Consider the following 20,443-nt stretch of genomic DNA (forward strand, 5'->3'; position numbering starts at 1 on the left):
TTAAAATGAGCAGAACTAGCTGCATGCTAACGGCAGATTGCTAAACGCTAGGATGTGAAGACAGCAAGTGTCTGGCAAATGAGGCTGCGGATAGCAAAAATCTTGTTTGGAACTGTGTATGGATGGCGGCAAAGACCCCCCCCCCCCCGCCCCCCAGATTAGACTAACTAAATAAAGCTCCTCCACACTTTTTAATATGAATAATTAACTGTGTGTACCGCTAGCAAATCACTGTACATAGACATGGTTACAGCTAGCTGAAAAAAAATTGCCGCCACGTCCTGCAATGCGACGCAGCTTTCGCATTGTGTCAGGGGGCGGCCATTTTCTGGCTAGCCGCATCTATGGTGCATGTAAACAATGCAGCGGGGATGACATGTTAACATGCAAGAAAGGCAAGGGCCGTTATTAAGACCACGACGCATCGCACAACACAATCACCATCGAGCTCTCGTGGCCGAAAAGTGGAATCCGGGGCTGACGCTCGATGGCTGGGATGTGACTTAAGGCTGTTAGCTAGCTGTTGCTAGCTTCTGCGTGGGGACTGCGACGCGACTCGCTGGGGTGTCTAAGGTTGTTTATTGTTTTTTTTTGTTTTACAAATTTTGTGTTGACCCATGTCATAGAGTGTTAAAAAAGCAACAACATTGTTACGTAGAGATTTTAAATAGTTAAAGCAAAACTTGTTTTGAATGTGGTAGCAAAGGAGGTAAAATTTGCAGAAAATTTAAAAGCAGATTTGCCTTTTTTTATTTAATTTTATTCTATCATGGCTACAATCCACAGATATCTTTGTGTTCTTTTATAAGTTGTACACGTTTCTGCTCAATGATGTAATCACCCTTACCATTCCCCCCCCCTCCCAGCTTGTTCCTAACTTAACACTACTTTTGTGCCTCACGTGCACAACCACTCGCTGGTTGCGGTACAGACTGTACACACACTCACACATCTGCTTTACATTTAGGCCCTGGCTGGGAGTTCATCTGTGGACGTTTTCTTCCTTTAAGGCGTTACGGTGGGGGACGGTGGGGGATGGTGGTCCATGCGAAGATGTTTGGGCATTCATGTAGGCTACTAGTATGCCTCATTAATTGGACAACTTTAGCATACTATTGTGACAACTACATGTTACTAGTGAGGCAAAATTGTGCACTAGTTGACTGCTTCCCGCTCATATTAAAGACGGGCTTTTCTCTACCTAAAAGCTCTTCCTCCCTTTTGGCGCCATCTGCTGCTCGCTGCTTTCATTACACCTGCCTGACTTGTACCTGTTTATTTCGCCCCGGTAAGATCTCACTGGAGACGGAGCGCCTGGGTCCTCGCCGTGTGGACAGCCTGAGGAGGGAGGACGAGGAGTGGCAGAAGAAGGCACACGCCGCCGTCCTCGCCATCCAGGAGCTGACCGTCAAGTTTTTTGAAACCACCAATCGAGCGCAGAAAGGTAAAACGCGTTCGAGCACAGTGAGCCCCAATTTTGCGCAGCGTGTGCAAAAAGGTCTCTCGTGGTTATGTCAGCGTTGCACGAGCGTATGCGCGCCGACCAGAGGAGGCTGGGCAAGTCGGCGTGGGTGGCTGCGGTGGAGCGCATGGAGTGGCTGCAATACTCCGTCTCCAAAGAAACGCTGCAGCTGATGCGGGCCAAGGAAATCTGCCTCGAACAGAGGAAGCACGGCCTCAAGGAGGAGGTAGCGTAGTGTGTGTGTGTGTGTGTATGCGGCGTCCATAACACCCTGTGTGCGTTGATGGTTAAGAAAAGTGAAGAGGGCTGAAATTGCTACGCATTGTTTACATCCAATGTATATTTAAATACAAAACATTCTTCGTTTTCTATATAAATATCGCTAGCTTAGCGCTAAAGGGAGGATCCCATTCAAATGCTAACAGGAAGTTAGCATCGACTTCGGGAGTGTTTTTCCTTCAAATAATGAATATGTGGGAACTCACATCAACAGGTAAGATAACACTACGCAAAGGCACAAATTCTTCCCAAACGAGTTATTTTTAATAGAATTCAATTGGAACCTTCTTCTGCATTCACTTAAGTAGCTGTTGTGTGAAGGTTTTTAAGTACTGTAACTTTTATGCTAATTTCAGTTAGCTAGTCTATGGCGTTTCTCAATATATATTTGTATCAAGCTAGCATTACACTGTATTGTTATTGAAGTATGCTACTAAAAAGTCTTCTATAATGTGTACGTGTATAAAGTGCATGATGATGTCCTTTAAGGGGCGTGGCCTAGTGAGTGTTGTATTATGTATCTAATCACAAGAGCCTCACCTGTGTGGTTTCCCCCCCCCCCCTCAGATGCGGAGCCTGCAGGGCGGCGAGGACGCCATGCTGCACCTGGACCAGCTGGAGGCGCTCTACTACGAACTCCAGCTGCAGCTGTACGACATCCAGGCCGAGGTGCTGCGCTGCGAAGAGCTGCTGCTCACCGCGCAGTTGCAGAGCCTGCGCAGACAGATTACGGGTGAGACGACTACAATTCTAATGTCCGAGCAGTTTTGTCAAGTAAAAGACGATTGTTGGGGATGGGCGGGGTACGACTTGCACCCCGTAGCAAAAAATATAGTCATACTTGAACATTTGTAAAAAATGGAACTGACCTTTTTTTTTTTTTTTTTTTCCTTCCAGAGAGGCAGGACGAGGTTGTGTACTACGATGCCTTCGAGAGCCCGGATGCCATGAAGGGGGCGGAGGACCCGGCCGAGCCCCCGCCTCTGCCGCCCCTCCGTGACAATGAAGAACTGGGCATCCTGCGGCAGAGGACTCGGCAGCTGGAGGCCCGCAGGGGACGCATCACCACCAAGAAAGTCTACCTCAAAAACAAGAAGGTGACCTGCCCAAATGGGAAAACAGTAGTTCTCCCTGGAACCAAGAAGTTTTGAGAAGTCGTCCCTTTTCTAAATGGTTTCATTCACTCTCGGAACAGGAAATCTGCATCTCCAATCACAAGCAGAAAATGGAAGCACGTCAGGGCATCCTCACCCGTAACACGTCCCTGCAGGTATGACCGGCGGCCGTGAGCATCCTGATCAACTTGAGGTTCGTGGCTGAACGTGATGGTTGCCGCTTTGCGCTACAGGTGCGAGAAACAGAAGAAGAGGAAGCAGAGCGGAATGCGCGAGTGAGTCTGGAGAGGCAAAGAACTCTGGATCGACTTCGTAGCCTCAATCAGGTGGAGTCCAGTCCTGTTTTTGCACATTTGTACATACAACTGTCTTGAATGATGCAATATTACTCGTTGACCAAACATTAAAAACCTTAAAACTATGGAGGAACCAAAACTTGACTAAATAAATAAATGACTGAAGTGGAGAATTTTTTTTTATATAAAACGTTTTAATACAAATGTGTTTATTTGTGTGTGTGTGTGTGTATGTGTGTGTATATATATATATATATATATATATATATATATATATATATATAGCTGTTTTTATTTCCATTTATATACATTTTTGGGGATAAAATTTTCAAATTATATATTTTTTTATATTCGTTTTTATTTTCACTTTTAGCTATTTATTTATTTAATACAAATTTATTTATTTTTGTGTGTGTGTGTGTATATATATATATATATATATATATATATATATATATATATATATATATATATATATATATATATACAGCTGTTTTTATTTCCATTTATCATTTTTTTAAATTTAATTTTGAATTATATTTTTTATATCCGTTTTTATTTTCATTTATATATATAAAAAAAATAATAATTTTCGAATAATTTTTTTTATATCCGTTTTTATTTCCATTTATATAAGTTTTTGGGGATTTAATTTTCGAATTATATATATTTTTATAGCCGTTTTTATTTTCACTTTTAGTCATTTATTTATTTATTTAGTCATTTATTTATTTCGAATTTTGGCCGTTTTGGTCCTCCATATGAAACAATTGCATTTGGACTCATTCCTCCTCCCCTACCAGCGTTATCCGGGTCACGTGACCCTGAAGTCCAGTCGTCTGAGGCAGCTTCAGACGCGGCGGCGAGCGGGTCAGCCTCCCTGCACACAGGCGACCGGCGTCCAAACGGACAGCATCGCTTCGGACCTGCCGGAACTTTGGGCGCCTCCTCCGGGAGACGCCTGCGAGTCCTTACCCGCCATCCACCTGGACGAGCTGGACTCATCTTCTCCGTTCCTCTCCCTGCCGACGTCCGTTCTCACGCTGGATGGAGCCCCTCCCCCGCCCCCTCCTCCTCCACCTCCGCTCCCTCCTCCTCCTGCGCCGTCCATATCCGTCGAGCCGCGTCCGGCGTTGCCGCGCGAGTCCAAGCCCGCCGCGCTACCCCTGGCTCCGATCTCGCCACGCTTCTTCGACAGCAGCCAACTGTTGACGGCCAGGAAGAAGCTGAGGAAGACGTCGGCTGAGGATGCCACACAGTGGAGGAGAGGTGAGAGATGCCATCAACACGTCCTTCCATTGTTAGCTTTGTGATTTTTGTCGTTTTAAATTGCAAGACAATTGAAATGCCAGTAATCCATTTAAAAAAAAAATTTTTTTTTTGTTGCTGGTTTTTGATGAACATAGATGAATATTACAGTGTTTAAACTAAAGTAATACAATAGTAAAAAAGTTAAACGTAAATACAAGACTTGTTAATTTTCCTCATGTTTATTTACACAAAAATGGCAAACATGTGAAATTGTTTATTTTAATACATTTTTCATATTATCTAAATCAATAAAATGTTAAAGCTACATTTTTATATTTTTGACTTGCAGATGATTAACCAATTTCTTGATTCTATTACAGTGCTGTATTCACATTATTGATAACCAGTTGTTTAGTGTTTATTTTCACTAAATACGTTTACTAATTATTTAGTTAATAATGTTGAAAGTGAAATTATTTTAATTGTATTTTCAAGTTGACATTTACACAGAATAAAGTCACCAATTATTTAATAGGAGTAAACTAATTTAAATGTCAAATTGGCTTTCATTTGTACCTGCAACAAAATTATTTAAATTGTTCAAATAAAACTGTTAAATACATTAATTAAAATAATTCTTAAGTTTCTATTTACACTAAATAATTAACCCAAAAAGTTGCCATAGTTTAATAATGTTTTTTTAACTTTATTTACTATATTTAATGAGGTAAATACCTTATAATGATCCAATTTTATGGGCAAAAAACTGTCGACTGGCACAAATATTCCAGGACTGCCTGATGATGAAGTATTGTGTTAAATGAAGTACCAGCATGTGGTTGTAAGCGGTCGCCGTTTTTGTATCTGGTGTGGTCAGCGAGCTCCCCGATGGACGAGGTCCTGGCGTCGCTGAAGCGCGGCAGCTTCCACCTGCGCAAAGCCGAGCTGCGCGTCCTCGGCCCCGACCCGGACGACGACGGCGAGAACATCCTGGCGCAGATCCGGCAGGGCGTGCGTCTCCGGCAGGTGCGCGCCCCGCCCGAGCGGCCGCGCCGCGCCGATCGCTTCGCGCACTCGGCCGACGCCCTGACGCAAAGCATCCACGAGGCTCTGCGCAGGATCAAGGAGGCGTCGCCCGATTCCGAGTCGGAGGACGAGGGCCTGCCCTGCACCGACTGGGAGAACTAGAATGCCCGGCCATGATTTTTAGTGCAATTGGAACACACACACACAAAAATTATACTTTTTTTGTATCCAAAGTGGGTTTTGTCCAAGTGGACCATTGCACATGCGTTTGTCACTTGTGTATTGTGATGTTTACCGTCGTACTGCTTCCTTGAAGGAGGTCCACATGGAATTGCACATCACTCCCCAAGTATTCCCAATTTTTATTTTTTCCCCACTATCTTATATAATGAAATTCATAATGTTTTTTTAATGACTAGCTTTTGTGTCGTGTGGGCTACTGGCAGTTTAAAAGAACGATTTGCGACTTTTGAGGCTCAGCTGTCAGCCATTTTGAAGTACACAGCGAGTTCCAACTTACAAAGAGACTCGCGTTCTTGGGAAGAACGTTTTGAAGGAAGTACTTGGACTGTACTCTGTATTCTTCATATTGAGAAACGGACATTGAGCTTTACTGACCAAGCAAGTTCCAGAGATTTTAATCAGCCATTTGAAAAAAAAACGCTATTTGGAGCGGTTTTGTTAGTCGTATAAAGCAACAATATGCAAATGTGGGGGCTAATTTGATCAGTTATTTTGTAAACAACAATCAACAGTTCGGAGACAAGTCAAGGGGTCAAATGATACGCGAGTTCTGGAGCTCAACTTAACACAATTGCTCCCTAACACACTGCCTTGGCCCTTGTGCCGATTCCCATGTTTTCAATTGATTTTTGTACCCTCGGTTTTTTTCCCCAAGGTGTTCTTTTATATATTACGTTTGCTGTGTGTGTGTGTGAGTGCGATTAGATTTTTTTTTCCCTCGCGTATGAAATGTGTCAAACGTACTGTTCCAACCATAGAGCAACACGCTATCATCCGTGGGAAAATTTGCGTTAGCTTAGCGTTAGCATCACAGCACTAATAACAGAAATTTTAGGGAGGAGTTTGCTCAGCATTATCACCACGATGCTAACAAATTTTGGAGTGGTCACGGTGCTAACACGTTTTGGAGGGTGTTAGCTTAGCATTACAGCGCTAACCGAAATGTTAAGTCTATTTTTCCCCCGAAAGCTGCTAGCGTGTTGCTACATGTTTTAATTCTTTTTTTTTTATTAAGTTCTAAGTCTGCTTTTCTGATTGCTTTCGAAGTTTGACAGAGTTCGTACTCAGACCTCGCAGCAGACGTGCAATAATAACGATAATAAGCCACGTGTCATTGTACACGTCCCAAAAAATATATAACCGCATGCCTCTGTGTATTCAAATATTTATTGATGCTTCAGATCCTAAAAAAATATTTGTATGTTTGTTTGTTTTTTTAAATGCTCTTTAGTCCTGACATTCCTCTTCCTTTTTGGCTTTTCTTTTAAAAATAAACAGCAAAAAAAAAAAAAGTCTGTGACTAAAGATGGACAAATATGACTTACACAAGTATGGTGCCTTGAGATCCGTGACCAGGTATGGAAACTAGCACTTTGAGATTGTAATTCTTAAAAAGAAAGTCAACTACCAACAATTTGGGTGTAATAATTTATTGTAGCTCCCTGTGGTGAACATGACTTGGCCACCAGGGCGGAGTATAATACAGCCATGCAGACAAAAGTCTTTCACAACTACTGTAAGTGCTGGAATAATTGGGAGTCGCTTTTAGTAGAGGATAAATAAAAGCTGTGCCAATTAGTATTATCATATATTGCCTGTCTATGTGCTTGCTGATGCACTGTTCACATATCTGTAAGCTTAAAAAACCAACACCACCACATAGATGCTATTCATTAGCCTAGTCTATGGCATTTTGCATGGTTTGTTAGCATTAAGCTAAGCAGAGCCAAAGCTATGTGATTGTTTTAAATCACAACATGTAGATTTCTGTCTTATGGTTAGCTAGACTGTAAACAGAAAGGCAATGAACAGCTTGAAACCTTTTTTTTTTTTGGTTGCAAGTTAAAAAAAAGCCTATTTATGGCTCGTATCTCAAGGCAATACTGTGTCTTATATACCATTTTCACTTTATTTTAAAATGTGAAAAAAATGCATGTCTTCTTCAATTTGAAATTTGTTTTCTTCTAGAAAATCAAAAATGACAATTAGTCAGCATCAATATTTTAATTCAAATACTTTTGACAACAAGCCCTTTAGGTCGCGTCGAGTTTCTCCCGACTTTTTTTTTTTTTGGCAACAAATCAACCACTGACTAAAAGGCAACGTCAGCAAAAAAGAACAAAAAACATCTGTACAAGGGAAAAAATACATTTGGCAAAAAAAAAAAAAATCCAAACAAGCTTCAGTTACTTGATAAATAGTTCAAAAAATATTGCCAGTTTTTAAATAATTATTTTTCAAATTCACTCAAAATGTTCACCACAAAAGTGAAAAGCAAAGTACCTGAAAGTGACGAAGCTTGGGCTAAACCCTTGGCCACGTCTTCTTCTTTGTATTGCTGCTTGACGGCTCGCCAGTCGCCCTCCCAAGTCCTACGAAAGAACAGCGCACCGTCGTCAAGTCCTCGCACCATTTGTTCATTTGGCTGATGATGTCGTTTGGAAAAAAGGAGAGAAAAGGCGGGAGAGAAAAGGCGGGAGCGAGGCCCCCCCCCCTTCCTCCCCCCAAGTTTGATGATTGAATAAGCAAGAAAACAAAGTGAAGAAAAAGCTCCAGTGTGACGGCGGTAAAGGCATCATCATGATCCCCGGCCGTTCACTTGGCTGTTGTAAACGATCCGAGTGGGCGTGGCAAATAGTGAGCGAGTACCATAAATGCGTAAAAAGCGTGTAAACATCTTGAGACATTGTTGTCCCGTGTCATGGCGACGTGATGGCGGCAGTGAAAAGTGGCGCTCGAGCCGCAATCGAGATGTGTTCCAGTTCGATCCGAATTGTCTCCCAAGTGCACCCGAGCTGCAAAAGAGTTGCCCCCCGGGTGCACCTGAACTGCAATCAAATTGCCCCCCGGGTGCACCCGAGCTGCAATTGAGTTGCTTCCCAGTCGAGTACCATTCAAGCTGCAATCCAGCTGCGACTCGATCTGCACCCGAGTACCGTTGGGGGGGGGGGGGGCGGCGGCATCTCTAGCTGCACTCGAGCAGCTTGGCGAGAGCGTCCCGCAGCTCGTTCAGCTCAAAGATTTTGCCGTCGAGCAGCTGCAGCAGCGAGCGCAGACTCTGGCGGAAGACCTCGCGCTCCCGCCGGTTGGCCTCCACGCGCTGCTCCAGCTCACCCAGCTGCACCTCCAGCGCCTCGTTACGACGCTCCACGTCCTGGCAAAAGAGAAGAAGAAAAAAAAACATCAAATCATGCAAATGATTTAGCGTAATTTTTTTTTTAGACAATGCATGATGTAAAAATCAGGACTATTTCCCAATAAAATGTTGCCGCATCACAGTAGACCTTTAATTTGCCTAAATTATTTTGATTAGAAATGAGCAAGAATTAACCATTTTGGTAAGAACCTGAGCAGGAAGTCAGCCATTTTGTTTAGAACCTGAACAGCAAGGCATCCTTTCTTTTTTTTAATTAACAGGAAATCAACAATTTTGTTGTCATAATGCACAGGAAGTCAGCCATTTTGGTTAGAACTTTAAAGTGAGGTGGTTGACAAGGCGCTATCTGTGACCACTGCACGATCTGAGACGCGCATGCACAGAAGATCGGCCATCTTGGATCGCTAACTACGGCAACTACACTAGAACAAAATACTTTTATATGCCTGCGTGATACAATAGAACGCGTTTGTAAAAACATGATACAACATGAATTTTTTTTTTAATTCTTGATGCATTTTAAAGTAACTAAGTAACTTATAATCCTTTACATTTTATTTATTTATTTATTCATTTTTAAGTACTGTAGTAGTGGCAATTATAAATCAATTTCTATCATAAAGTCAATTATTTCAAACCCTGAAAATTCAACACCAAAACATTTTAAAATGTTTTTAATCAAATTATAAAAAATAAAAAAAAACACTGTATCATAACAAAACAGAATAAAGTGCATGTGAAGAAATAAACTGTGTTTATAAGTTTAGTATTCTGACACGCCAATAATCAAGCCTTTTGAGTTACGTCATTTTCATTCTAAGTACCTAGCCATTAATTGAAGTCAGCCATTTTGTGCTGAAGCGGCCATTTTGCAATTATATTCCGGCGCTCACCTGTAGCTTCTGCGTGAGCGAGTCTCTTTGGGACTGAAACTGGTTGGCACTCTGCACCTCCACTTTGAGACACTCCAACTCCTAATGAGAGAGACAAGGTAGGGTATAGCCGAGGTTAAAGGTCAGAAGCTGAGGTATGAAACGTGACCCCGCGGTGCACGTACGTGCTCCTTGGCCTTCAGTGCTGCCTCCAGCTCCTCAATGGTGCGGTTCAGCTCCGTTTTCTCCGATTTCACCGCCGTGGTTTGGCCGCTTACGCACTCTAGCTCCGTCACCTTTGACGCCATACAAAAATAATGAGGGAAAAAAAAACAACAATGTGAAGATTGTGCTAACCCGTTAGCTGGAGGTTTTCAAATCTTTTTGCGTCCAGAGAAGACATTTTGTCCAGGGATCTCGTCATAATCCCAACGGCAATTAAACATAATTGGTATGTGTATCCCTAAATGCCATTGAAATTAGCAATATTAAAAAAAAAAAAAAGTTGCAACATTATAATAAATGGACCCCAAAAGATACAACCTGCGGACCCTGTTTGAGAAGCCCTGCATGAGCGTACCCGTTTGTGTAGCCGCTCCGCCTCCTCCTGGTAGGCGGCCAGCTGCTGCTTCCACTGCTTGACGTTGGCCGTGGACTCCAGCAGCGCCGCCGTTAGCTTAGCGTTGTTGCCCTTCAGCGCCGCCAACTCTGCCTCCAAGTGCTTCCCGATGCTGGAGGAGCTACAGCCGTTGGGGGAAAAAAAAAAACACTGCACCGTTAATCATTAACAGCTAATCGATTTTAGTGATTAATCTATTTGAGCAATTAATCAACATATGTAAGATACTAGTTTTGATGAGCCTCACATTAAGGTGGTTTGCTTTTGTTGAATAGTTTACTACTGAAAGCCGTTGCTTGTGTAACATGGGTTCATGATTGACAAAGCATTGTGTTGATGCTTTATGATCCTCTCCATTTGCATTGCTCAGCCACCATCTTGTGGCATCTATATGCGATAACGAACCTCATTTTGGGTTGCATACATTTTCGGTATTTGCCAAAGGGCTCGGTCCCGATCCCCAGCGAATAGCCATCGTTCACGGTATTGAACGACTTGCTGCAATTGGTGCTCGCATTGGTTCAAGTGTGAGCGCATTTGTTGAATTTGACGCGGCTTCACCTATGCGAGAAGGGAATTGCGTTGTGGGACGGTTCGGCTCGGGCCTCTGCGGGCTGAGGTGTGCCCGCCGCCGCTCTCTCGTCTTCGGTGCCGTTCACACTCTCCGGCGTCAGCGGTGTCTGCAGAGGGCAGCTGGTGGACTCCTGAACGAGAAACATGTAAGCATTTTTTTTTTTTAAATATGTAAATATATTATTTATATATGCCGCTTTAAGCGATGACACCTTGGGTACATACAACCTCAAAGAGAGCACATAGGATTGTCCAAGGGATGGTGACGGGAAATAACGGAGCGCGACCATGTCCGGTTACCACGTAGGAAGGCGTTGTGGGGGTTTTGGGGACTTGATTGAGGAGAAAGGGCCAACACAGAGAGTTCACGTCACATTTACCTTGTGAGACGCGGGTTTGTTGGCGGGCAACACGTGTCTTCGGACAGCGCTGCCCTGCGGGGTTGCCGGGCAGAACAGAGGGGGTTACACTAGTCAAAGTCGAAGACTAACTTAGTTGTTGGCTTGGCCATTAACTCATTCACTGCCATTGACGTCTATAAACGTAAAAAAAAAACATTTGAACTATTTCTATTAGTTTAAGATTTTTCCCACTTTTGTTAAGAAGAGTATGAAAACCTAGATATTTTTTTAATAATCTTTTTTTGTTGAAAAAAATAAAGAAAAGATTATTAAAAATTAGGGGCGTCAGGTGATTTTTTTAAAAAATTGTAATTAATTGCATGACTTCAATAGTTAACTCATGATTAATCACAAATTTTCTATCTGTTCTAAATGTACAATATATTTTTTTTCTAGGTTTTCATACTCTTGTTAACAAAAGTGGGAAAATGTTAAACTAATAGTTCAAATGAATTTTTTTTTTTTTTTTTTACTCATCCGCTGCCAGCCAAGTTCAAATGAATTTTTGACGTCTATAGCCGTCAATGGCAGTGAATGAGTTAATGACCAAATACCTTCACTGTAGAACTGGGCGATTAACCGATTGTATCAATTAATTCTAGTTTATTAACCACAATGATTTTTGGGGGGGAATAAAGCTTTTTATTTAGCGGCTTCTGTAGTTCAAAGAGCATCTTCGCTAATGTGACATGGCTGCTAACAGAAGGTAGTTCACAAAAGTAGAGTCAGTGCAGCCAACTTAACGATTTAGTTGCTTGTGCAACTTTTCCAACCCCTCTGGCAGAAAAAGAAATTACATCCAGCATCTTCAACTTTGGCTAATAAAACAGGCAATGTTGTCCATAATGACAAGGAGGGGGGGGGGGGGGGGAACGGACATAGAAATAGGACTGAAATTATTAATCCAATAAAAGTTGAACCAAATTTAATTAGACAATTAGACCAGCTGATAAAAGTTTGACAGCTCATTTTATGTTAAATTGCAGAATATTTTAACCCATTTGCTCCCAAAGACGTATTTATACGTCTATGCTGTTAGTTTGTTTTGCTAGAGCATACAGAAGGCTTTGATGCAGCCTCTGACCTGAAGAGGTTGCTTAAAGCAATGGTAGTTATTACAAAAATGGCCAGCAGGTGGCAGCTGAGTATAAGAGCTCATCCAGGGCCGCGTTGCAAAAAGCTCTTCCCTCTCTGTTTAAAATAGATTTGTGAATAATGATAAAACTTAGCCATATTCTAATGCTAATTGCTTTAAAACGGAAACAGATAGAAATATGCTTTTTTTTCTTGATGAAAGAAGAGACTATAGTCTTTCTTTTGGTAGGTTCCATGTTTTTATAGCAATAGAACACAATATTCTGTAGGCTTTGCAAAATCAGTCAAAATCCAGTACAACACCCGGCAGCAAAGGAGGTTGCTTCAGTGAAAATGGCTGGGAGTGAATTAGTTAAAAATAAGGGGTGTAGCTTATTGGCTTTTGTGTACCTGTGAGGGCGTGCTGGTGAGCTCCATCTTCTCTTGCGACTTCTCCTTGGCGAGTCGCGCCGCCTCCTTGAACTCGGCAAACTTTTCGGCAAACTAAAAAACAAAAAAAACAAAAGAACCATTAACTCGGTTAGCGGAATGCTAACAAACTAGCAGTTAAAACAAATGAAAAAGCACAGACCTTGCTCAGGTGGCTCTCACACGAGAAGCCCAGCCCATAGACGGTGTTGGCGCGGCTGTCGGCCCACTGACCAAACTTCTGGGAGGTCTTGGTGAAAGTCATGTTGGGCGTGATGGTGCTGTTGATGACGGCCTGGCGGACAAGTCGACACGTTTAGCTTCATGCTAACGCCACGAGACTGCACTACGACTCCGAGTCCATCATTAGATGTGTGATTTTAGATGATTTCGAGTTCATTTGTTTCAAGTCAGATTTTTGTGATCTTTATTTTTTTTTTTTTTAGGATCTTATTTTCGAAAATATTCAACCTTATCTTAAGCAACTATGCTATTAGACCTATGATGCATTATTATTAGGATGTATGTGTGTATATTTAGCGAGTACAGACCTTGGATCCGTCCAGGCTGATGATGCGGTAGACGTTCCTGGTGCTGTCAAAGAAGTAAGAGACGGTGACGGCATGTTTGCTGGTGGGAAGCCAGTTCTTCTTGGTTGTAGGGTCAATCTGGAAGATGTGCGCCCGCGTGCTGAAGATGGGCTGCTCACTGCACGGGGACAGAAAAGAAGTGAGTTTTGAAATAATAAAAGTGCTAGTAATACAACTAATAAAATAACAAATGATGTGCATGAGGTTCAAGTATTATTTGTGGTCGCCATTCTTACATTCCACACTAAAATGTCTGTGGCTTTGAGTGTGTGTGGATTTAAAAGGACCTGTGAGCGATGTGGGAGTCAGCGATTAGGAGTGTAGTTTCTGTTGTGAGCTATTAGCCAGTCTACATGTTAAACGTGTGGGCATTAGTGGTGGCAGCTTTTGTATGAATGTGCTTATTTCATGCTTATTTTGTTACTATTTGACATATGGTTTGCCACTGGCTTTGAAATGTGTCAATAAAGTCAACTAATTTTGCTGTTAGACTGTAGACATTTTGTTGTTGTTGTATTAGATATCCAACAGGGTTTCTATAGTATTACCATTATGTGACAAACAGTGGTCAGATGATGTCATGTTTTCAGCACAGCCTGGATCCAAATGTGACCTTGTGTTTTTCCATGTGGCCATTGTTCAAGCATAATCCCTTTTTGCCCCCCAAATGAAAAGCAACAACACATTCAGGAATCCACTGGGTGGATGTGATGAGTGCAGGGGATGAGTGAGCCAAGCCAAATATTGTTTAGAAAAAAAAAAGGCGGTTCCCGACAACGCAAGTAAAAGTTGTGTTGTGGCGACAGACACTTTCGAAAAAAAAAAAGCCGTTCCTGGTCACACTGTCACTATCGTAAAATCCTTCCTCCGAGTCTGAGTGAATGATTCCGTAAATAAAAACTGTGCACATGATGGGCTCTTCACCAGCGTAATTCTAAATAATCTGACTGCAAAACACGCGGCCGTTTTGGCAGCCGTAAACCGGCATTACGTTCTTAGATGCTTTGTTGCCATGGCAATGAGGCAACAGGCCACGTGACCGTATCTCTCTTCCTCTCCGTCCGTCTCTTACCCTTCCACTTCCAATTACTCGCTCGGTCAGTCTGATCTGATCTGATCCACTATAAGTATGTGGTTTGTTTGCATGTGTTTGTTGTTCTACTGATTTTTGCGTAGAGATTAAAAAATATATATGTATTTATTTTGTAATGGTCATCTACACCTTCAAACTTAACAAATAGGGATGGGCGAGTACTGACACTAGGTATTGGTATCGGGCCAATATAGGTATTTTTTTTAAGGTATGGTAGGTGAGGCTGCTAATGGCAAGCACCGATACTGAAAGGCAAAAAAAAACAAATAACATCTAATATCGCAGAACTCCATTTTAGCAGTAGTTGGAGTTTATCTACGGCAGTTTAACCCATTGGAGAATAATCTGCTTCAGAAGGAAAGGTCATTTTTTTGGTCATTCTGTTAAATTAAATTTTATACATCAGAAGTTCTAGAGGTATCAATAAAGCGTGAATACTGGCACTGGTTCGCTTTATGTGCCAGCTTTAATGTAAACTAATAAACTTTAACTGCTTGAAGCAAGCACGCTCAGCCTCTGATTTGGAGAATTACACAGAAGAGTGAGAACAGGCGCTAAAGAATACTTAATGAAGTGTGTTTGAAAACTTTTAAGTGTGTTTTAATAGGAATAAATGTATTTAAAGCAAGTGGGTGGGGTGAAACAATGTAAAATAAATGCTTTGAATATGTTCTCTCTAGTGCAGATTTGATCTTATTGCAGGTTGGTCTCGCCCGCAATTAATGGGGGTTCACTGCATTGGACAAAAAACAAACAAATTGCTGACTTTTATGACAACACACAAAGAACACTGCCAGTTCGTTTCTATCCACAACCCGAACTCTAACCCTGTGTTGCAGACTCGACACATGACAAAATGTGTCAGTCTGTGAGTGGATTTATTGACAGCTGCTGTCCTCACGAGCGGCTTTAATCTCCTGTGAGCGTTTATTAGCGAGCAAGCGGTGGCTATCCAGATAGGCTAGGCTAGGCTAGGTTAGGCTAGTAAAGGCTCTGTGAGCTGCCCGGTGGTGTGCGTCTACGAGCTTGACAGTGACGTGCAGGAATGTGCGGAGGTGGGCGAAAACAAACCGCACGCGTGCGTCAGGCATGAACACCGCATGGCAAATATTGACTAATTAAACGTACCCCATGGTTGCTGGTGTAGTACGAGTGGTCCCGAAGACGCTCCCCTCCAGCCGCCGCCTCCGTCCCCGCTGGTCCTCTCGCCTGTCTCCTCGCTCTCACGGTTCACTCCGACATGCCTGACGTGTTGGCGGCCGTAGGTGCATGCGTGCCCGGACGCGCATGATGATGATGACCGCGAACCCTCCTCCTCCTCCTCCTCCGCCCGGCTAGCACCTGCTAACACCTGCTAGCATCGCTCGCCTCGGCTCGGTTCGACTCGACTCACTAAAGCTCCTCTCGGCTGAAATAGAAGAGCTCACTTTTGTTAGGAGTTGATGCGAAATACACTCAAACGAGGTTATTATTAATATTGTCTTTTTTAATGTTTTGTTTTTGTAAAATATTCTCCGTGTACACTCGCTACTGTACATCCATTCGTTGCTAGCTTTGTGGCTAGTGGATTCCATAAACTGGAGACTGGAGAGACGTACGGCTGTGACGTCATCACGTAAAACTTTATCTTGCGCGTGATTGGCTGAATGTTGTCGATCAAACAAAACAAAAAAACAACATTGAGTTACATGGTTCAGGGTTATGCTTTATTACAGTATAAGTGTTTTTTTAAACACTGTTTTTTTTTTTTTTTTTACATATCAATTCACACATAACTGTTGTCTCTTCAAATAAAAGAAAAATAACAAACAAGGCAGGATATAATTTACCACTTCTCACACTAGTCAGTGTGCATGGTTTCATCTTCCAAAATAAAGACATGCGTTCTAAAATATACACAAACTATTCCTGTTTTCCTCTTACAATATAGCCTACTGTATATCAGACTCTCCAGTCCAAGACATGTCAGCATTTCCTTATTCCACATTTGGAGTAATGGTGGTCACTAGCTGTACATTTTTCCAACAAAAGGTGATCATTCTTCTTGCATATTGCAATATTTTAAGGATACATATTTGGCAATATGGGACAGAGTATTTTTTTCACCAAAAAGCGAGACTCATTTGGACTTTTAGGCAAGACTTTTCCCAGTCTTCCTTACTCATATTGTCTTGTACAGCGTTTAATCTGTTCCATTCCGTACTGTTCACATAATATACATTTTCAGTCTTAAATAAAATATTGTCGGGTAATGGTCTCCAACCACCGGTCTGCAGCCCAGTAATGGTCCACAGGCCATTTGGTACCGGTCCGATTATTTATTTATTTATTTATTTTAAAGCGAAACTTATTTGCTCCAAATATACATTATCACCACCCACTGGGGCCAAGCTTTCACACATGTTTTAGTAAACTTGTGAGTACATTTAGACAAGATCATTATTTCAGTATATATACTTTGTGTGACATCATTATTTTGCGGTATGACATAACTTAAGATTTTTAGAAAATAGAGGAAAAATATGTGCCTCAGTTACAGTATGTAAAGTTGGGGAACTCTAGACTAAAGTAACATTTTAACACCCTAAATTTGTCTGCCGCAACTAAGATACCGTAGTTGTGGTGAGGTGGTTGTTTTTAGCAAAAGGTCAATTGACAGGCTCAAGTCACGTCCGACATGAAGCGAATGCCTCGCATGAAACACAGGAAGACCGGTTTTCTATTTCAAGATTACGCTGAGCAGGAAAACTCGAGTGAACGTGTTTGCAAACGTGACAAACAGAGCAGAGGAGAGGCAGTGAAGTAAAAACATCATCAGGAAGGTTCAATCAACCATGGAGGTTTTGACAGGGGACGACGATGTTGACGGCGAGATGCAAGTTCTGACACCCGATGACGTTGCCAAGCCGGACCGGGATGTTGGCGATGAAGTGGAAAACCTTCAAAACAGGTTGTTTGTACACGCGCTACTAAGTTTGTGTACACTGAAGCTACTTTGAAAAGATCCGTGATATTAATATAGACAATTATTTTTAGTTTTTTTGTGGCCCAGGTCATAATCAACCCAGAATATACAACGTGTGCATGGAAAATAAACAATATTTAAGGGTTAAAAAAAAAAAGGTCAAAACTTTCAAACAGCTCAGCGATATTACATTCTGCCCTTCAGTTTACGCCAAGCTGTCCGTGATGACAACATTCGTCCAAAGATGCAGTGTTTGGTCATGGACACCTCCTTCTCCATGGTGGCCATGCAAGGTGAGGACAGCGGGATCGCCTGGGAGACCACCCCGAGTCGCTGCTCCACGTCCTGGGCACCCGAAGCTGAGGAACCCACCAAAGAATCTGGCCCTCCAGCAGGAAGGATCTTCTTCGTTATGGATGAGGAGTTGATGTCAAGGCGGAAGAAAACTAAAGCAGCAGGACAAAAGGAAGAGAGACGTGGCAACATCTCGGAAAGGCCAGACTTAGTGGGCCTCACCCCGCTACATATGAAAGATAAGGGCGATGAAGAAACTCATGGGGTGCCTTGTCAAGATAAGGAGCAAAGACTATTTAGTTTGGTGTCAGAAGGCTCAGAAATCTTCAACATTGTTGTTCCTCCGAAGATGGCGACCGTGGAGGAAGAGGACAGCAAGGGGATGGTGGACAACCTGTCCTATCTGGAGGAGTGCTCTGCTTCTAAAGCTGACGGCAAAGAAGAAGAGACCCGTGATCAGTTGTTTGAGAGGGACTACGAGCCGAGGGCAGATGCTTCAGCGGGATCAGTCGCACAAGTCGATCCTACATCACTGGTCAGTTCAAGTGTCACAGATCCACCGGGAGCTCCCGTGGCGAGGCCACCAGGAATGGAAGCCGTTTGTAATGTGGACTACTTTGAAGCATTCTCTTTGATTGATGACCACGCCCCAGGAAGTCCCACACTGGTCCCACCTCAGCTTGGACTTCCTAACCACAGGACTGTCACAGAGAAACCAGTGCAGGCAGAAGACATTTCAACATGTGAAGAACACGAAAAACCAGATGGCAATTGTCCAGGGGCACTGACCAGCGAGGTTCTAGAGGAATTCTTCTACAGCGGTACTGATGACAACCTCATGAGAAGCCACCTGGATCGGGAGGAAGCGCTTGGAGAAGCCAAGCTCTCGCCGCCTCTTTCTAAACTCAACGGATCGACTTTGTTTGGAAATGAAGAGGATGTCTTGACTCCGGTCTTTCTACCTGAAGGGCCACCCAAGATTGTCGACCCGATTTTGTTAGAGGAACCCAAAGCTATGGCTTTCCTGTACGACGACCTGTATGAGGAGGCAACTGGAAGTCGGAAAAGGGAAGAAGACACAGAGAGTGCGGCATCAGAAAAGTCGTTCCACAGCAGACATTCAGATCGGGAAGCCAGGGGCTACCTGGAGAAGTATGTCCTCATAGATGAGACACCTGTGGTGGAGGTGCAACCAGTTCCCGAGGACGGGCTTCCACTTTTATCCCAAGGATTTGCTGATTTCCCCCCCACGTCCCCCGAGGTAGAAATGCCAAACTCGGAGGAGGAAATTACGGATTTCTTCAGATCAAGTGCCAGTTCTTCTCCATGTGACATCAAGGCTTTTGTTGTTTCACAAGAAGACAACAACAGCCCGTCAACTATGGAATGTGTAGACACCGAAATCCCAGAAGTTCCCATTCCCATATTTGAGACTTCCTCTGAGCCTGACTGGGAAGAGATGGATGTTGATGACATCACTTCAGAGGACATCAATGCTCTGGTGAATTTCAATCAACAGACGTGGCTGCAAGACTCTGAAGTGGTAAAACCATGTCCTCCACCTAGGAGAAAAACTAGATCCCCCCTGAAGGAGCGTCTGGCCCTCGCACCTCTGATCCCGGCAGAGGAAGGCCATACTGGGAAAGAACAGCAAGAAGAAGAACAGCAAGAGGAAGAGAAAGAGGCAGAGGTACTTGTCAAGACTAGCAATGAGGAGGACGGAGATCAGGAAGTCCAGTTTCCTTCCGACGATCCTCAGATGGGCAACACATCCACCAACAAAGTTGAGAAACCAATTGAGGAAGAGGACATTGAAGTTTTGACACAAACACAACCTGAAGCAACAGAGTCTAAAAAGGTTCATCCCGAGAATTATTTGACGACTTTGCCAATCAAGCCAGCAAAAACAACTTGTAGAATTCTTTAGCATCATTCTTAATTGAAATTACAATCTGTACTCTGTAAACATCTGTTTATTGTGGGATTTAGGTTGCATGTGTATGCTTGGAGAGATGATGCTGAGCTGAAATGTTGTGAAATTAATTCAATTGTTGAAATGTGGGACAGTAGACTTAGAAGTTGGAATGGTTTTAATCCAAGAGAAAAATATGAGAAATGTGTAAAGTAGTAGATGCTCTGAATCAACCCAGCAGTTTGACGTTGAAATAGTAATGAGGATGTTAACCTTGTCTCAAAAGAATGTTTTTTTCTAGAATATAGAATTGTATGGAAAGTGGTATTTTCTGGAAAATGTAAACTAGCTCCCGAGATGACTTGAATTTTGTGATTCTCTTCAAATTTAAATGGTTTAAATTGTTGAGTGTGAAGTGTGCAGTTTTCTAGCAGCCGTCTGTTGGCGACAAAAGGAATGGTTCAATTCAATTAATTCTCACTCCTCTCTACTCTGGGATGTATTCGTCGTTAAGTGGATGTCGGCTGGCCGGCGATGCGAACAAATATGGTCAAGTTGTAGGGTAGTGGGGACTCAGATGCAGTGTTTCACTGGTTGATGTTTTAGCCACTCCCAAACACACACAATCGGGAAAAAATCAAAATGGTTCAAAACGTTCATAATCTTTGTAGCACAAAGTAAAGGGCCATCATGACTTGTTTTATTTGGGGCTGCAAACAGATTAATCCCATGAGGGAAATTAAATAGATAGTGTAGTGTGACATGGAATAATTTTAAACTGAACAAGTGAGT

The 20,443-nt window shown here is 42.7% G+C and overlaps 3 protein-coding genes and 1 long non-coding RNA gene across 12 annotated transcripts in view; 2 read left to right on the forward strand and 2 right to left on the reverse strand.

The window, feature by feature from the left end:
* Positions 1-4,099, reverse strand: part of LOC144034017 (uncharacterized) — a 16,944-nt gene extending 12,845 nt beyond the window's left edge. For 2 of the 3 annotated variants that reach the window (XR_013288125.1, XR_013288123.1), the window contains exons 1-2: positions 3,953-4,099; positions 2,282-3,083 (exon numbers count right to left, since the gene is read on the reverse strand). This is a non-coding gene — a long non-coding RNA (uncharacterized LOC144034017). The remainder of the gene's footprint in view (positions 1-2,281; positions 3,084-3,952) is intronic. The other variant, XR_013288124.1, reaches the window with a different exon arrangement.
* jmy (junction mediating and regulatory protein, p53 cofactor) overlaps positions 1-6,233 on the forward strand; it is a 12,942-nt gene extending 6,709 nt beyond the window's left edge. Inside the window, exons 3-10 of the mRNA XM_077542517.1 lie at positions 1,294-1,444; positions 1,519-1,688; positions 2,309-2,474; positions 2,639-2,838; positions 2,937-3,011; positions 3,090-3,182; positions 3,956-4,421; positions 5,281-6,233. Coding sequence (XP_077398643.1) covers positions 1,294-1,444; positions 1,519-1,688; positions 2,309-2,474; positions 2,639-2,838; positions 2,937-3,011; positions 3,090-3,182; positions 3,956-4,421; positions 5,281-5,591 — 1,632 coding nt within the window. The 3' untranslated portion in view covers positions 5,592-6,233. The remainder of the gene's footprint in view (positions 1-1,293; positions 1,445-1,518; positions 1,689-2,308; positions 2,475-2,638; positions 2,839-2,936; positions 3,012-3,089; positions 3,183-3,955; positions 4,422-5,280) is intronic.
* On the reverse strand, positions 5,451-16,065 carry homer1 (homer scaffold protein 1). Of its 6 annotated transcripts, XM_077542525.1 has the most exons (12): positions 15,609-16,065; positions 13,349-13,505; positions 12,961-13,092; positions 12,780-12,872; positions 11,274-11,327; positions 10,882-11,024; positions 10,282-10,441; positions 9,887-9,997; positions 9,723-9,803; positions 8,787-8,826; positions 7,956-8,044; positions 5,451-5,587 (listed from the first exon to the last, which is right to left on the reverse strand). In XM_077542525.1, the coding sequence occupies exons 1-11, from the start codon at positions 15,611-15,613 to the stop codon at positions 7,977-7,979; spliced, it is 1,044 nt and encodes a 347-aa protein (XP_077398651.1). In that variant the 5' UTR covers positions 15,614-16,065; the 3' UTR covers positions 5,451-5,587; positions 7,956-7,976. The 6 variants fall into 6 exon arrangements, 4 of the variants coding, with proteins under 4 accessions (XP_077398651.1, XP_077398650.1, XP_077398647.1 ...); XR_013288122.1 differs by having other exon boundaries at positions 5,520-5,587; positions 7,956-8,826; XR_013288121.1 differs by lacking the exon at positions 5,451-5,587 and having other exon boundaries at positions 7,662-8,457; positions 8,502-8,826.
* On the forward strand, positions 14,422-20,244 carry LOC144034012 (uncharacterized). 2 transcript variants are annotated; one of them, XM_077542519.1, is made up of 3 exons: positions 14,422-14,514; positions 17,331-17,430; positions 17,650-20,244. In XM_077542519.1, the coding sequence occupies exons 2-3, from the start codon at positions 17,354-17,356 to the stop codon at positions 19,664-19,666; spliced, it is 2,094 nt and encodes a 697-aa protein (XP_077398645.1). In that variant the 5' UTR covers positions 14,422-14,514; positions 17,331-17,353; the 3' UTR covers positions 19,667-20,244. The 2 variants fall into 2 exon arrangements, with proteins under 2 accessions (XP_077398645.1, XP_077398644.1); XM_077542518.1 differs by lacking the exon at positions 14,422-14,514 and having other exon boundaries at positions 16,037-17,430.
* The last annotated feature ends 199 nt before the right edge of the window (positions 20,245-20,443 follow it).

The sequence above is a fragment of the Vanacampus margaritifer genome, chromosome 14, assembly GCF_051991255.1.
Source record: "Vanacampus margaritifer isolate UIUO_Vmar chromosome 14, RoL_Vmar_1.0, whole genome shotgun sequence".
Taxonomy (NCBI): domain Eukaryota; kingdom Metazoa; phylum Chordata; class Actinopteri; order Syngnathiformes; family Syngnathidae; genus Vanacampus; species Vanacampus margaritifer.